This window comes from Apium graveolens, chromosome 6 (genome assembly GCF_009905375.1).
Source record: "Apium graveolens cultivar Ventura chromosome 6, ASM990537v1, whole genome shotgun sequence".
In the NCBI taxonomy this organism is placed as follows: domain Eukaryota; kingdom Viridiplantae; phylum Streptophyta; class Magnoliopsida; order Apiales; family Apiaceae; genus Apium; species Apium graveolens.
Window position 1 is genome coordinate 244,708,848 of NC_133652.1, and position 18,361 is coordinate 244,727,208.

Genomic DNA, 18,361 nt, shown 5'->3' on the forward strand with positions numbered 1-18,361 from the left:
TTTCCTGAGGGTAGGTTGAGTAGAATGAGTGGTAGGTGCTGAGGATGATGGTTTTTGAGTGTTTGTTGTTGGTTGGACATCAGAGTAAACAGATCTATAAGTATCAGGATCAGCATTTACTAGGATATGTTTTACAGACACAAAGGAATTTAATGCTGATAGGTAGAATTAATTCTACTTCATCTCCCCAGACTTGGAAAAAGAATAACATTCATTGGAAAGAGAAAACATGGTTTAATGCGCACAAGTAACAAGTAAAAGTAGACTGTTCAAGTACGAATACCATTAACCCTAACCATAGTGACTATTAATCTTCCACTTCAACATATTCTAGTTTGAACCGAGACTGTTATCAAATTTTATCCACAGATAAGTCAAGTAAAGAATTTATACTGTAATATCAGAACTTAGACTTATATCAGAACTTAACAGTCATCAGAACATAATTTCTTAACTCGAAAAAGGAATGCTTATCTGAGTAAATCCTCATACAAGTTCTGAGTTATACTCTTCAGAACTTAATCTTCAGAATATGCAACCAGAACTTGTCCTCAGAATTAGTGCAAGGTGACACAATGACTATTTATCTAAAACAACATAGACCACCACAGTAATTTTCATCATTCAGATGGAGTGATTAGTGTGTGCATCAAGCTAAATAGCAGACAAAGAGTAAAGTCTGATTCACTTCAGTACATCTTAGAAATAAGGCATAACTAAAATTTTGCTAAAGAGCTGTCATTATCCTGAAACCTACTGATGAATGAGTTCATGCTTGAGTCCACCTCAACTTTTTTGTGCTAATTTTATGCATCTTTTTAAATTCTATTTTACAGTGGCTTCTCAGTGTAAGTGAGTCACGACTGCTTATCAGAATTTATGCTATTATCAGAGTATTTCTCCAGTAATCATAGAGTGTGAAAAGTCACCAAGAAAATATTTTGCTTTTTCTAATGCATATTTACTTAATACCAGCAATGCACTTGGGTCGTCCCTTCCACATTTTTACTCTAGATCTCAAAGGAGTACCTGATTTTATTCTTTGATCCTTTTTTTTGATAAGTGAGGTTTATCAGCACTTAGTACATTCAGCAGTTTTACTAGTATCAGAACTTAACAGATGAGTAGCATTATTCTAATTTGTGACTTAGTAATAAGATACACAAAGTAAACTCAACTAAGCTCAATTATCAGAATTTGCTTGTGTCATAAAATTTCCACAGAAATAATTACTTCTTACATGGGATCATTTGTTTATTGAAGACTACTAGGTCAGTATCTAGCACAGTTATCCTCATAGGATTGAATGGTTACTTAGACAGACATATCACTTATCAGAGTTTAGAAACATATATCAGACAACAGTCAGTACTTAAAAACATTTATCAATTAATCACAGAATACACAAAGAGATTACATTCTGTAAATACTGATCATAAAGTCTGATGCATCAGAACAAAACTAGGCAGATTTAGAAAAAGAACCTGAAACCATTCCAAGTTCATTTACCAATTTTGTAAAAGTGGCTTCACACAGTGGTTTTGTGAAGATATCTGCTAGTTGTTGATCTGTTGGAACAAAGTGCAATTCCACTGTACCTTCATCCACATCTTCCCTTATGAAGTGGTACCTGATGCTGATGTGCTTTGTCATAGAGTGTTGAACTGGATTACCTGTCATAGCAATAGCACTTTGATTATCACAGTAAATAGGGATTTTGAAATATGTTAACCCATAATCCAGTAACTGATTCTTCATCCAAAGAATCTGTGCATAACAGCTTCCTGCAGCAATATACTCTACTTCTGCAGTTGATGTGGAAATTGACTTTTGTTTCTTGCTGAACCAAGAAACCAATCTGCCTCCAAGGAATTGGCAGCTTCCACTTGTGCTTTTCCTGTCAATTTTGCAACCTGTAAAATCTGCATCTGAGTAACCTATTAGTTTAAAATCTGATTTTGTAGGATACCACAATCCCAGATCAGCTGTTCCTTTAAGATACTTAAAAATTCTTTTCACAGCTGTTAAGTGAGGTTCTCTTGGATCTGCTTGAAATCTTGCACAAAGACAGGTAGCATACATGATATCAGGTCTACTAGCAGTTAGATAGAGTAGAGAGCCAATCATACCTCTGTAATCAGTAATATCTACTGATTTACCAGTATCCTTATCCAGTTTTGTTGCAGTGGCCATGGGAGTGGATGCACTTGAACAATCTTGCATTCCAAATTTCTTCAGCAAGTTTCTGGTGTACTTAGTTTGACAAATAAAAGTGCCTTCTTCATTTTGCTTGACTTGAAGGCCCAGAAAATAGCTAAGTTCCCCCATCATACTCATCTGATATTTTGATTGCATCAGTTTGGCAAACTTCTTGCAAAGTCTGTCATTTGTAGAACCAAAAATGATATCATCAACATAAATCTGGACCAGAAGTAAGTCCTTTCCATGGTTGAGGTAGAACAGTGTTTTGTCTATTGTTCCTCTGTTGAATCCACTTTCCAGAAGAAACTGAGCTAAAGTCTCATACCATACCCTAGGAGCTTGCTTAAGTCCATAAAGTGCTTTATCAAGCCTGTAGACATAATCTGGATGTTTGGAATCTACAAAGCCTGGAGGTTGTTCAACATATACTTCCTCCTCCAATTCTCCATTGAAAAAAGCACTTTTCACATCCATTTGAAAGACAGTAAACTTTTTGTGAGCAGCATAAGCCAAAAATATCCTTATGGCTTCTAACCTAGCAACTGGTGCAAATGTTTCATCATAATCAATTCCCTCCTGTTGAGAATATCCTTTTGCAACCAGCCTTGCCTTATTCCTTGTAATTATGCCATCACTGTCAGTTTTGTTTCTGAATACCCACTTTATACCAACAACAGATCTATTCTTTGGTCTTGACACTAGGGTCCAGACTTTGTTTCTTTCAAATTCATTCAACTCTTCCTGCATTGCTTGCACCCAATCAGCATCTTGAAGAGCTTCTTCCACTTTCTTTGGCTCAGACTGAGAGAGAAAAGAATTGTAAAGACATTCATTTGAAGTACATGTTCTAATTCTGACACCTGCATCAGGATTTCCAATTATCAAATCAGGTGTATGTGATTTTGTCCACTTCCTTGCAGATGGAAGGTTGTCTCTAGAACTGGATGCTCCCCCATGATCCATGCTGTCTTCATTTTTATTTTCTGATGCTCCCCCTGAAACTATGCTCTCTGAGTTGGATTCTTCAGAATTTAGATTTTCAGCACTGGCAGAACTTGGCTTATCCGAACTTGACGAATCAGAACTTGAAGAGCCAGATGTATGTTCTGATATTTCTTGAGATGTGGTAAGATCTTGAGTATGCTCCCCCTGCATAGGTGCATCTTCCTTTGACGTAGTCACCACAGTTTCAATAACATCAGAGTTTAATCCATCAGAGTTTACAGTATCAGGACTTAGACTGTCAGGATTTTCAGTATCAGAATTTGAGTCTTTATTTTCAAATCTCAGCTGATCATGGTCAATGAAATCTTCAAGACCAGTAATTTTCTTGTCATCAAAAGAGACATTGATAGATTCCATGACCACATTTGTTCTCAAATTATAGACTCTGAAGGCTTTTGTGGAAAGTGGATATCCAACAAAGATTCCTTCATCAACTTTTAGATCAAACTTGGATAGCTGTTCAGGATGAGTCTTGAGAACAAAACACTTGCATCCAAATACATGAAAGTATTTCAGATTTGGCTTCTTTTTCTTCACCATCTCATATGGTGTTTTTCCATGCTTGTAATGAGTGTTGCATTTTGAGTAAAACAAGCAGTCTGCACAGCTTCAGCCCAGAAATAGGTTGGAAGCTTTGCTTCTTCAAGCATTGTACGTGCAGCTTCAATGAGAGTTCTATTCTTCCTTTCAACAACTCCATTTTGCTGTGGAGTTCCAGGAGCAGAAAATTCCTGCTTTATTCCATGGTTTTTGCAGAACTCTTCCATTATCAAATTCTTGAACTCAGTGCCATTATCACTCCTTAAAATTTTCACAGAATCTTTGACCAATTTATCCAGATTTTGACATGATCAATCAAGATAGATGCAGTTTCACTTTTTGTGTGCAAGAAATACACCCATGTGTATCTGGTGAACTCATCCACTATGACCAACGCATATTTCTTCTTTGCAATAGACATGACATTCACTGGACCAAATAGATCAACATGTAGTAGATGATAAGGATCAAGAATTGATGATTCAGTCTTGCTCTTAAAAGAAGATTTTCTTTGTTTGGCTTTCTGACAGGAATCACAAAGGCCATCAGGAGCAAATACTGACTTTGGCAGTCCTCTCACAAGATCTTTCTTGACCAGTTCATTTATATTGTTGAAATTTAAATGAGAGAGTTTCTTGTGCCAATTTCAGCTTTCTTCAATTGATGCTCTACTCATCAGACAAATTGCAGAACCATCAGTACTTATTGAAAGCTTAGCTTCATAAATGTTACCACGCCTGTATCCTTTCAGAACGACTTTGCCTTTAGATTTACTCACAATTTCACAGTGTTCTTCAAAGAAATCAACATGATAACCTCTGTCACAGATTTGACTTATACTCAGCAGATTGTGTTTAAGTCCTGAGACCAGAGCTACTTCTTTAATTATGACATTTCCAAGATTGATATTGCCATATCCCAATGTTTTTCCAATATTGCCATCTCCATAAGAAACACTTGGGCCAGCTTTCTCCACAAAGTCTGATAGCAGGGCCTTATTTCCAATCATATATCCTGAACATCCACTGTCCAGAACTAGAATGTTTTTCCTGTTGCCCTGCAATCACAAAGACCACTAATTATTAGTTTTAAGGACCCAGACTTGCTTGGATCCTTTGGTCTTATTAAGTTTGTTAACATTTGCAGCGGATTTAGCATCAGAGTTTATGTTAACATTTTTCTTATCAGAACTTACACTATCAGACTTTGAATCAGAATTTTCACTAGAAGGAACAATGGAAACTTTCTTCAAAGAAGGTTTTATTTGATAATAATCATAGTACAAACTATGATATTCCTTAAAAGTATAAATGGAATGCCATAAACTACCACAATGAAAACAAGGATTTTGTGGTTTGTATCTAACAGACTGACTCTTAACTCCTGATTTTGAAGGTAAGGAGTTAATATTCTTATTCTTCCAACAAAAAGAAGCCAGATGGTTAGAACTTCCATAGTTATGACATATTTTCCTAGGAGCATCAGGAACAGGTTTATAATCATTGCTTTTATTCACACCTTCATTTCCATTCCTATTTTTCCTAGGTGATTTTACCTTGTTTGCATTCTTAACATCTTTCAGCTTATGCTTAAGCTGCTTCTTTGTCATTAAGCCTATGTTCACTTCAGCTGTCTTTTCCTGTTTTAGTTTGTCAGAAGTTAATTCCTCTTTAACTTCTGATTTCTTATTTTCAGACTTTATAGTTACAAACTTAACAGGTTTTAACTTTGGATTTTGCTTAACAACAGGCTTAATTTCTTCAGTTCCTTTATCATTCTTATCCTCTCCATAACCTAAGCCCTCTTTCCAGTTTCCACTACTTAACAAATTTTGAGTTGTTTTGCCAGAGTTAGTCCAAGTCCTGATAATCTCTCTTTCATTTTCTAACTCAGTTTTTAGAGATTCATTCATTTTTAGCACTTCATCCCTAACATAAAAAGCATCATCTCTATCCTTCTGAGTTTGATGGAACATAACTAACTCTTTTTCTAAGAAATCATTTCTTTTCTTAAAAGCAAGATTTTCAGAAGTTAATCTTTCACATGTTAAAGTTTGATCTCTATAACTAACAAACATGGTTTTAAGATATCTTCTCAACTCATTAATATCATCAGTATGAAAAGCATAAGTAGTCTGAGGTACCTTTGTATCAGCAGCTTCAGAACTGCTCTCAGCACTTTCTTTATCAGCATTTGCCATCAATGCATAGTTCTCCTCACTTTCAGAGTCTGAGGTGTCTGTCCAGCTTTTCTGCTTTGTGACAAGAGCCTTGCCTTTGTCACCCTTTGACTTCTTGCAATCAGGAGATATGTGGCATTTCTCACCACAGTTATAGCATTTAACATTTGTATAATCTCCTCTGTCAGACTTTCCTCCTCTGCCTTCAGATCTTCTGAAATTCTTCTTATCAGAACTTATGCCTTTCCTGGAAAACTTATTTCCCTTCCTGAACTTTCTGTATGTAATCTTTGTGATACCTTTCACCATAAGAGCACACAGCTTCATCATCTCCTCATCAGCATCAGTCTCAGGCAAGCTTTCATAATCTGAGTCATCATCACTTTCAGAACTTGATGACTCAGTTTCAGACTTTATGAAAAGAGCTTTACCCTTGTCTTTCCTTGAGGAAGCTGCTTTGGGGGATTCTTCTTCAGCCTTAAGAGCAACTGTCCTTGAATTTCCTCCTTTCCTCTTGCTTCTTTATTCCATCTCAAGTTCATGAGTCTTGAGCATTGCATAGATTTCATCAAGAGTTGTTTCATCAAGATTGTAGTTGTCTCTTATTGTCGTTGCCTTCAAATTCCAGCATTCAGGAAGAGCTAACAGGAATTTAAGGTTTGAATCTTCAAGATCATACTCTTTATCAACCAATGACAAATCATTCAAAAGTTTGACAAATCTATCATATAAATCATTCAATGACTCATTAGTCTTTGAGTCAAAATGTTCATACTCTTGAGTGAGTATTGTCTTCCTGTTCTTCTTAATTGTGTCAGTTCCCTGACACCTTGTTTCCAGAGCATCCCATATCTCCTTAGCAGTCTTGCAGTTGATTACCCTGTTTGACATTACATTATCAATGGCACTATGCAGTAAGTGTCGTACCTTAGCATCCTTAGCAATTGATGCTATATCTTCAGCAGTATAATCACTTTTCTCCTTTGGTACGGTCTTTGCTGCTTCACCTGCAACTGCAACAGCGAGCTTGGTTGGTTTGTGAGGCCCTTCCTTGATTCTATCAAGGTATTCTGGATCTGTTGCTTCCAGGAACATGGTCATCCTTACCTTCCATATGGGATATTCAGATGGTCTCAGTATGGGAACTCTGATAGTCTCATACCAACTTTGAATTTGTGTCTTTGGAGGTTCTTCAGTTTTGGTAGGCTTAGTTGGAGTTTCCGTGTCAGACATGATTGTGTTTGGATCTTTAACTGTATGTGTGTTAATAGATTAGCTCTGATACCACTTGTTAGGTCACACACACTGTAGAGGGGGGTGAATACAGTGTATAATACAATCAAATCGAACTTTAATATCTTAAGTAACAGAAAACAAACTTTATTGAAACAATAAACTCTGTTACGGTATGGAACTGTTACCTCTCAGTGATGAACAAATATCACGAGAGCTGCTAGGGTTACAATAAATAATCTTCTCTAATATGATAACACTTATAGTGTAAACCCTATGTCTGTGTTTATATACTACACAGTTACAAGATAATCGCTAATTGATATGGAATATAATTCTGCTTCCTAAAATATATCAATCAGATATCTTTTCTTCCAAGTATTCCATTCTTCACGAAACTCCTTCTTCATGCATATCTCTTCTTATGTTTATCTCGATCTTCTTTCCTTTAATCAGCTACTGTCCTTATCTGAACGTCCTTCAGCACTTAAGTTCTGATATCTAACTTCTGATGATTATCTCCTGATAATATAAGTACTGATATCCTTAAGTCCTGACTTCCGGTATAAGTACTGATTAATGGTTAAGTACTGACTTGTCCTGTTAAGTAAGATCTGAAATCTAAACATAAATCATATTAGCCATGACATCAAATATATCTAACATACTCTTTTGCATTTTTACAGACTTTAAGTGTTACAAGTACAAAATACAAATTCAGATAACAATACAACTTACTTAGGGTTGACAAGTTGTCTTAGTTTTGTTAAAGTACAGGTATGTCTTTTACAACAAACATTAAACACACTGATTAATAGATTAATATTCATAATAGAATTATATACAGATACATATATAATTATATCTGTATAATGGCCTCAGGCCAAAACAATAAATATATGCTATTCACCCGGGCAAAAAAAGAATACATTATTATGAACCGGTCTAAAATAAAATTAAAATAAAAAAGTTATTCGTTGATAAGTATAATGGTCCGAAGATAAAAAATAATATCAAGATAATATACATTATTATCTCGATTTTAAAAAAATTATACTGTTGATACAGAAAAAATCAATAAATATAGTTAGTTAAATTTTCTACATCGAGTTGAAATAAAATAATAAACACTATTGACGTGCTTAAAAAATTACATTATTTATGAATGAGGTTAAAAGATCATTAAAATTTAAAGATAATTTGTTGATCGATATAATGACATCGGGAAAAAGAATAATATAAAATACTAATTCGAGTTTAAAAAGTAATTTTAATCCAAGACTAAAATAAAATATAATTACTTGGATTTGGTTAATGTAACAGATTTATATATATATATATATATTATGAGTTTTCATTTATATTTATAATAACTACACAATTTAAAGTAATATTAACGATGAAACATTGAAAATTTTGCTGGTAGTCGTCTGTATTCTGGTGATCATCTAAATTTATATTTATATTTAACATAAAATACTTTAATTAATAAATTAATATTCATAATATAATTATAGGAGATATATAGAATTAAATTTGTACAACGGCTTTTGGCAAAAAATATGTACAACGGCTTCAGGTCAAAATAAAATAATATATCTTATTCACTCGGGGAAAAAAATTATAATGACCCTATGATAAAAGAAAAGTATACACACTATTCATCCGGGTTTAAAGACAAAATTATACTATTGATATAGTCAAAAAATATTAAATTTAGTTAGTTGAATTTGCCCCCATGTGGTTAAAAAATAATAAATATTATTGGCGCAGTTAAAAAAAATATATTATTGAACCAAACTAAAGCAAAGTTAGAATTGAAAAATAATTCGTTGGTCGATATAATGATACAGGCAAAAAAATATAGTACTAATTCGGACTAAAACAAAATAACATACAACCTAAACTAAAATATAATTATAATAAACTAAATATAATTACTTGAATTTGGTTAATATAACAGGTTTATATAATTATGGATTTTTCTATTCTTACAATATCTAGAATACTACAAAATAAAATTAATTAATTAAAAATTACTTAAAACAATTGTGTATCGAACGGGTTACACGTTATCTAATACTATTATATAAAAAGACGAAATATTAAATTTTTTGATACAGTACCTGTTTTCTGATACATGCTGAATTTACCGAATTGCATTTACTGATATATCTATTAATCTATACAATAATATAATAACTGAAATGTGGTATATTTTGTCAACAGTTATCCCCCTATTGTGATTATTAAAAATAAAAATAAATAGTGTCATACACATGTTAAATTAAAAATTTTGGTACGATGCCTTTTTTTTAGTACTCACTTAATTTACATAACAAACCTTACTTATGATTTGTGTAAATTAAATTTAAAATAATAAATAATTATATATAGTTACTATTACTATTTATACTATTATAGAATACACGAGACATTAAATGTTTGGATGGTACGGCACTTCCTTCAATTACAAAATTGTCATTCCTTTAAAAAATTCAATATTTTACTCAAATGCCTTTACTTAATTAACATATAACCAATTAACTTTATAAGTAAAATACACTGCTTTTTTTTCAATAACTAAAACAAATCTATCTCTGCAAATTAGTTTAGACAATTATATTTAATCTATACCCTTTTTAAGTAAAACATGTTACCTTTTTTATTTTTTCCAAAGAAAAACCGTTCTCTAAAAATATATAGATATTTTTTTTCAAAATATATATTTATTATCATTCTATCAATCTATATTATATTATAATAGACAAAATATTAAAAATCTGGTAATCAGTCGGTACTCGCTAAAGTTACAAAATTGCCCAACTTAATTAATTTATTATTTTAACATAATTAACTTCTATAATATTATAAAAGAATGTAAGAGAAAAAAAAGAGATTTATCGTAAATTAGATAAGATTTTTATTCACGACTGTGAAAAAAAATGTTGGCAAACCAAATCAACAACGAAGTTTGAACTAAACATATTTTGCGTTCTTCAACATTAATAGAAATTTTTTACGGATAGAAATTGAACCTATATCTTTAAGCAAGTTTATTAAATTATCTTTTTCTAAAACCTAAATATTATAAAATAGATATTATAATATATTAAAAGATATATTCAGTTTTACTTATTCAGGCATATTTATAGTTTTAACAAATATAATTAATAAAATATTAACATCAAAATAACAATTATTTAAAACAACAATGCATCGCACGAGTTTAGAGTAAACATTAAAAATTTGATCGTCTATCGGTAATTGCTAAAATTACTTAATTACTCTTACTTAATTAATTTATTATTTTGACATAATTATCTTATATAATATTATCGTTAAAAATTATGAAACCTCTAAAACAAAGTTATATATAATCAGACATAATAATCGAGTATGAGACGGTATATGGGTAGATGTAAACGGTGTTCATGCTAAAATAAAATAATAAATACCGCTAACGATATCAAAACAATTATACTATTAAACCGAGATAGAAAAATTAAATTAAAAAATAATTCTTTGGGGCGAGTATGAGACGGTATTTGGGTAGATGTAGATGGTGTTCGGACTAAAATAAAATAGTAAATACTACTGATGATGTCAAAACAATTATAATATTAAATTGAGATAGAAAAATTAAACTGAAAAATAATTCGTTCGTCATATTATGATATCGAACTAAAAACAACATATTACTTATTTTTTAACAACTATAATTAATACAAAAAAAAACTAAAATAACAAATATTTAAAACAAATGTGCAATCTTACTGGTTTTAGGCTTATTAAATGTATGAAACTTCAAAAAATTCTTTAAAAATTTAAGAAAATGAAAAAACCACGGACATAATACAGTTATAGAATACGAGCCTTAACCGCAAAGACCCAAAAACTCACGAAATCATAATCCCATTCCCAAAAATGTCGTCGGAGCCACCAGGATCCGACCCGTCACCGCCGTCGATCGAAACCCTAGATCTCCTCCCGGGCGCTTTACTCGGCACAATCTTCACCAAATTAGACATCCCCTCCATCTGCTCCGTCGCTTCCACCTCCAAATCATTCCGTTCCTCCGCTTCCACCATCCTCTCTTTCCTCCCCCATTTCCTCCTCCTCGTAAGCATCTACTTACATCAATTGTATCTATATTTATTCATTTTTTTTTAATTAACTCTGTTTTTGACCGTTGTGTTGCTGTTTTACAGGATGTAGCACCCTCAATTGGATTGTTGAGGCCGTTATTGCCCCCCAATAATCCTCATCTCGAGACTCTTCAACTCGATTGCACTCGTCTCGATGACTCCTCTCTCGATTGCCTCCTTCGTCCCTCTCTTCGACACGTCTCGCTCCACAATTGCGCTGATTTTAGCGGCGCTCTCCTCTCGCAGCTTGGCATTCGTTGCAAACTCCTCAGGTAGATTCTTATATGTTTATTCGATTCATTGTTATAGTCTGTATGTCTGAATTTACTTAAAGATTGCTTCTTTAAGTTATTACCATGTTATATTCACTTTTTATGTGTATTGTTTCTCAAATTTCCCTCTATGGTAAAAAGGTAAATGCTCTCACGGGTGGATTCGAAAGGTAAAGATGTTGTTGGTAAGGACTTGATTTAGCTATTGGGTTTTTGTGTATATAGGTGGAATCTTGTAAAATTTGTAAAGAAGAGGGCATTGTTATTAGTTTCTTGTATTTACCTTTCTCCAGGTCTCTTTACTTGAGTTCTGTGGCTGATAAAAGATGGCGATCAATGTGTGTTTCTGATCTAGAGCAATTACTCACTGGTTGTACACAATTGGAAGTAAGAATTTAGTACTAGTAAGGATTTAGTGTTACTTCAACTACCTTTTTATGTTCGGGGAAGTAGGACGATTTGGTAATAGTGTGTGGTTTTTTTGATTAGACTGAACTAGAGTTCGGTTCAACCATCAATACGAATTAAAGAGCTTAACTGTCTAAGATAAGTTTTGTTCTTTGACATGAGTAGTTACGTTGTTTGGGTCATTAAAGATCTTAAGTATTTAAGATAAGTTAATTTCTTTGACAATAGCAATTAGCCAATTACATTGCTTGGGTCAGTTTTTCTAAAAGAAATAGGTATTGTTGATCCGATGCTGTTATCAGCATCCCAATCTTTTTGGTCTACACTTCACAAAAATTGTCAATTCTAATGCTTTAACTTTTAATTCTAATACCCTATTTCATATTTCTCATTGAATAATGCTCTTAATTGAAAATGTGAAAAAGGAAATAACGAGCACATTTTCTTTAAATAAAATGGTATAAGTTCTGTCCTGTGTACCTTACAACATTTATTTTTGTGATTTAAAGAAGATGAATTGCTCTTTGAAATTATATATATATATATATACTTCAAAGAATCAAGCTGTAATCTATAAAAGATTGCAACTTAAAAACAAGCTCAAGACCTAGATACAATTTTGCATTTGTTTTTTCTATATAAGATGTTTTCCATATTAGTTTTGAGTTTCTGGGGGAGGGGAAATGAGTACATTTGAACCCATTACCTTAGCATTTTTTATTCTAATAATTCAGAGGGCACATGCCTTCTTCATTCACCCATTCTATAATACAGCATATCTTGTTATCTAATCTTTGGCGCCTTGTCTCTCTGTTCATTTATGTTTAAACCTTGTTTTGTACATTAAGGTCTTTCTCTTGCCTTACATAGTAGGGGCCTTGAAGACATCTTTGGCGGTTACTTAGATCCCGATGTTTTTGTTTCTGCTAGATAATTTGTCTCAGTTCTGTTCGAACTTCAAAAGCTACTTTATTATTGTTATTTTATGTGTTTGTTCCTATAATGCCAGCAATGGATGCAGAAGAAGCTGTATACTAGGAAAAACAGAAAGTGGTGATACAATTGACGAGTTTAAATTGAAAATTTACCTGCGACCCTATGTATAGAAATCAATTTATTTCTCTGTTTATTTAAAGTGTGACCGATGTTTACCATAATCTAGAACTTAATAACTAAATATAACCAGGCATAAGTAATAATAAAGTTCAGAAAGAAGGTAATCAGATAGATGCAGCAAAACGTATATATCAAATGAAGGACAAAGTTATGAAATACATAATCTGAACTTTTATGTGAAAATGGTCAAAATTCCATATTTAACTTCTTGAATTTCCCTGTAAGTTAGCTGGTAATCCAAAATATTGAGATTTCAATATTTTTACTGCTAGAAGTCTGGAATGAGATGTTATAGTAGCCTGCCAGTTTCCATACCCTTAACTTGTGTTTTCTGGATTAAGTCTATGTAGCAGTTATGTTTCTACCTAGTGCCTTTCACAGTGATAGTTTCATTTAGCATTTCAAGACATCCTTGTTAGTTATTTGAGTTTTCTGACCCTGGTTTTTTATTTGTAGACTTTGAGCTTGATGTTTGATGTTTCAATATTTCTTCGTCCCAATTTTGCTCGTGTCTGGCCTTTGGCTTCTGCTAAAATTACTTGCCTTGAGATTGGTTATATTTCATCGGCAATGGTTACTGAACTGCTTAGCCCAATTTTAGGGCCCCAGCACTCACCAAGTCGCATGCAGTTCTCCATTTTGCCGAATATTCAGAAGTTATGGCTTGCAGTAGACTATATTACTGACACTATGATTGGTACAATATCTAAAAGCCTCATCTCATTGACCCATCTGGACCTTAGAGATGCGCCAATAATAGAACCATCTGTTACTATAGACCTAACTGATTCTGGTTTACTGTTGATAAATCCACATGGAAAACTTAAACACCTTTCTTTGATCAGAAGCCAGGAGTTCGTTGCTACAGACTTTAAGCGTGTTAATGATCTCGGGATTCTTCTCATGGCTGATAGATGCGCAAGTATGGAAAGTATATGTCTTGGTGGATTTTGTCGAGTCACAGATACAGGTTTTAAAACAATCTTGCATTCTTGTTCTAGCTTATACAAGTTCAAGGTGACTTATGGGAGCCAATTAACTGATCTGGTATTTCATGATATTGATGCCACTTCTCTGGCTCTGACTCATGTTAGCTTAAGATGGTGCAATCTTTTGACAAACCTTTCATTTATTCGATTGGCATCAAACAGAAATCTTAGTGTTTTGGACTTGCGAGACTGTAGGAATCTTGGGGATTCGTCTCTTCAAGCGATTGGTACACTTTCTAAATTGAAGACATTGCTTTTGGATGGTTCTGATATAAGTTGTGTGGGACTTTCATACTTGAAAGAGAATGTCATGAGTTCGATTGTTTCGTTGTCTGTTAGAGGATGCAAGAGGCTTACAGACAAATGCATCTCAATTCTCTTTGATGAATATTCTAGTAGAGAATTAAGAGAACTGGACTTGTCTAATCTTCCCAACCTTTCTGATGCAATTGTACTGCTACTTGCAAAAAGTCGAGTTCAGTTAGTAGAACTTCGAATGAGACAGTGTCCCCTCATAGGTGATACTTCTGTTATGGCATTAGCATCGATGCAGGCTGATGATGACAGCTGTCGTGGAAGTAGTTTGCAACTGCTTGACCTGTTTAATTGCGGAGGTATCACCCCAATTTCATTCCGGTGGTTAAAGAAACCTTATTTTCCTAGATTGAGATGGTTAGGTGTGACGGGGATTGTGAACAGGGATCTTGTGGATGCTTTAGCTCGAAGTAGACCATTTCTGCATGTTTGCTTTTGCGGTGAAGAGCTGGGGACAAACCAGTGGGACAACTCAGATGATATGTACATGCATGATTATGAGGAAGTTGATGAACTCGAACAATGGCTACTTGACGGTGACAACGAGAATGCTGATGAAGACATGGAAGATGCTGAAGATAATGTTGAGAATTGACTTCCAAGTATTTTGTTTTCCTCTTTTATCTGAACTATGTGGTTGCTTGTTTATTAGAATTTGTGTGCTTTGTTTTTAAGTGTGTACCAGTCCATACTTATGAATGTATTGCAGGGCAGGTAAGTATGCAGCTGCTTGTATCAATTCACAATAATTATTGTCTTCTGTATATTATCCTGAACTTGTAACTTGTATACAGGATTTTAAATCTTCAGATTTGCTATATAATATCTGGGCGTGTCTTTTATTTTGAATTAAGTACCTAACAAATTTTAAGGGGTGTACTCTTTTGTTTTGTTGTCCTGTTATTCTCCTCTTAAGAACTTTAAAAAGCCGATTCCTTGCCCATGTTGAAAACATTAGTGGATTCTAGGCCCTCTTAGCTTTCTTGAAAGCTCTTAAAGTGGTTATGAATATTCATAGATTCCATTTTTATGTCCATGATTGCTAGATAAATAACAACCCCTCTGCCACGGTATTTTCAATTAGTATCCTTTCCCTAACATAAACTATAAACTACAAACAAATAGTCCTGAGTTTTAGATCAAGTTTTGGCATATAAACAAGTAGAATCTAATTCTAATAGAGTTTCTGATAAATGCATTCACTTCATTGTAAAAAGAATATGTTTTTCTTTTCAAATTGGTTTCATTAGTAATTAATGCATATTTGGTTAAACGAGTTTGTGACGTGAAAAAATTATGTACAATCCAGCAGTAGTGGTAGAGGTACCAAATAAGGCACCAATTGTTCGCAATGTGGTGGATATGACAATATATGTTGGTTTTGTTTATGAGAATTCTATGGGTGGTACATCACATTTATGAATTCCCCAGAAAAATTTGACCCAATCTCATTTATTATTTCTATAGCTAATTAGAATAAGATATAAGATATCTGAGAACTAATTTGGGGCTTCTAATATATTCTTATACAATTATGGATGTATAATTTTCTTAAAATATATGCAACCAAGCAAACTCGGGCTGATTTTGACTTCATCAATGAGCACGAGTTTGTGATTACTCATTTTGTTAAAGTTTATATTTGCCATTGATCAAGAATTCAATTTATATGGTAAATAGAGTCCAGATTCTTCTGTTTACAATGTGTTATATATGTACAAATGCATAATTGCACTTACATGATCATATCAATCTGTACATTAGATTGTTTTTGGTAATGGAGTTACATTTATGTATATACATATTGACAAATGTATATACAGGTGAATATATGCAAGTAGTGAGGGGCCTATCCTCTATATTCTGTTTTGCAGTTTGAGTTACACATGTATAGTCATAGATATATTCTCTTGTTAACATAGCGTGTTCATTCAGTATGAGTTCTTTCAGCTATTATGGTTAGAAAGTAAAACTATCAATTACCTAAAGAAACTAAAACTATGCAGATTCTATACCTTGTGTCACACTCTCATTGGGTCTGCCTTGTTCTGGAATTAGATTCTAAAGCTAAATTATGCTTTCCTCCTCCCTTACTCAAAGAAAACTCGCCAAATAATATCCCAGTTCATTCTTATCTGCTTGTGAATCTGAAGCAAGATATGGAGAGAGATAACTGTTGAAAAGGCAAAGTGAAATTGAATTGCCTTATATATTCTTCCATCAATTATGTGTATATAAATAAGCACCTTCATTATAGTTGTCGACAAGATTTAGACCATATATTATACAATATGAAGTTTCACGAGGGCCTTTTTCATCCAACTCATCCACAACACAAAGGGCTTAAGCTCGAATACACTGTCACTCCTTTCCACTGTGATGGCTGCAAAGAAGCTGGAATTGGCCTCAAATACTCATGCAAGCAGTGTGACTTCGACTTACACAAAGCATGTGCAGTTGCTGTACCTTCTAACATCTTCACTCACCCCTTTTACCCTAGGTGTGAGTTCAAACTCTACTACCATCCTCCTGGTCCGGGTAGGAGGAGATGCGATGCCTGTCACAAGGAAGTTCTAGGATTCACATATCACTGCAAGAGATGCGACTTTGATTTGCATCCCTGCTGTGCTAATCTTCCACAAGTGCTAAATGATGGCGAAAATAACCTCTACTTGTCTCACAAATTTTCATATCCATGTTATCATTGTGGAGGAAAAGGACTGGGCTGGTCGTACAGGTCTGAAAACAAATTGTACAATCTTCATGTGTCTTGCGTGAAGGAGTTGTTGCTGGAGAGCTGGCAAGCCACTTATTTCAATGTGGACAAGAACAAGATAAGGAATTTGCAAACTGATATCCCAAAACTTAAAGGATCGGGTGCAAGAAGATCAGGCGGAAATGTGAGCAAAAAGGCTGGCTTTGCAATTCGTACTATCGTCTCTGCAGTTCTTGGCGATCCTAGTGCAATAGTGGCTGCAGCAATGGGAGGTTTCTTGTCGTTGTAAAACTATTGTATTATATTACATCTATGCATATATTACCCATATCATGTAATTGTGTTCCAGTGTTGGGTGTATAACCAACGAAATGAAGTGTTGAAGATAGCTTTTCAGGCAGTATTTAGGCTAATCTTAAATTTCAGTTTGTGTATTTTTTGCGTTTTTGGAAATTACGATTTGTCAACCCCCCCAACTAAACTTGTTTAAGGGTCTCCAACGAAACAAAGGCAGCAACTTCAATTTTTAGGAAATTATACAATTGTAAAGCAATAGTAATTATTAGAAATGTTATGATTGTCGTATGGTTTCTGATTTACGAAAATACAACCGCAGAAAAAAAATCAAGAAGTCTGGTATTAATTAAACCCACTTGAAATTCACAAATGTTCTGTCTACTTTGAATTCTTGCGACTCCTGCGTGCTCTACTACTCAAATACAACAGAAACAAACCCAAAAGCCCTTGAAAGGCAGAGCCGTTTCCCAAATGATCAGGTATATGTACATACAGATATAGGGATTTAAGACAGAGTGGATTGTGTAGATATCCAGAAAATAATATTATACCCCAGAAGTGATGAGTCTTAAGAACAATAAAATAAATTATGTTAGTTTTACGATTTTTTTTAGCACAGTACGTGACTTGCCACTCCAAAACGAGTTCGAGCTTGCTACATTACAAAATTTAACGTCGCTAGAATTCGTCCCAAGTTTTTTTTTGTGATTTTTTCCCATATAAACACCTGTATATACATCGATAGTAATGTAATACTCACTCTATTTTTATTTATATGTCATTTGAATTTTTCTGCTTAAGTTACTGCATAGTTAAAATAAGAATTTAATTTTTTTCTTTTTATGAATAAAAATTAATAACTAAAATTTTAATTTATAAAAAGGATTGAAAATTATTACTTAAATATGGGGTCAAAGTACTTAAAAATTGTGTGCACAAAA

At 33.5% G+C, this 18,361-nt stretch overlaps 2 protein-coding genes across 4 annotated transcripts; both read left to right on the forward strand.

Annotated features, from left to right (window-relative positions):
• Nucleotides 1-11,008: 11,008 nt before the first annotated feature.
• Nucleotides 11,009-15,256, forward strand: LOC141666961 (F-box/LRR-repeat protein 10). Of its 3 annotated transcripts, none has more exons than XM_074473226.1 (4): nucleotides 11,009-11,281; nucleotides 11,371-11,579; nucleotides 11,873-11,966; nucleotides 13,560-15,256. In XM_074473226.1, exons 1-4 carry the CDS (start codon nucleotides 11,087-11,089, stop codon nucleotides 15,000-15,002), a joined length of 1,941 nt encoding a protein of 646 aa, XP_074329327.1. In that variant the 5' UTR covers nucleotides 11,009-11,086; the 3' UTR covers nucleotides 15,003-15,256. The 3 variants fall into 3 exon arrangements, with proteins under 3 accessions (XP_074329327.1, XP_074329329.1, XP_074329328.1); XM_074473227.1 differs by lacking the exon at nucleotides 11,009-11,281 and adding an exon at nucleotides 11,721-11,764 and having other exon boundaries at nucleotides 11,444-11,579; XM_074473228.1 differs by lacking the exons at nucleotides 11,009-11,281; nucleotides 11,873-11,966 and having other exon boundaries at nucleotides 11,440-11,579.
• A 1,100-nt stretch (nucleotides 15,257-16,356) lies between these two features.
• LOC141666962 (protein VACUOLELESS GAMETOPHYTES-like) lies at nucleotides 16,357-17,536 on the forward strand. The gene has a single exon (XM_074473229.1). The coding sequence runs from the start codon at nucleotides 16,699-16,701 to the stop codon at nucleotides 17,410-17,412; it is 714 nt and encodes a 237-aa protein (XP_074329330.1). The 5' UTR covers nucleotides 16,357-16,698; the 3' UTR covers nucleotides 17,413-17,536.
• The last annotated feature ends 825 nt before the right edge of the window (nucleotides 17,537-18,361 follow it).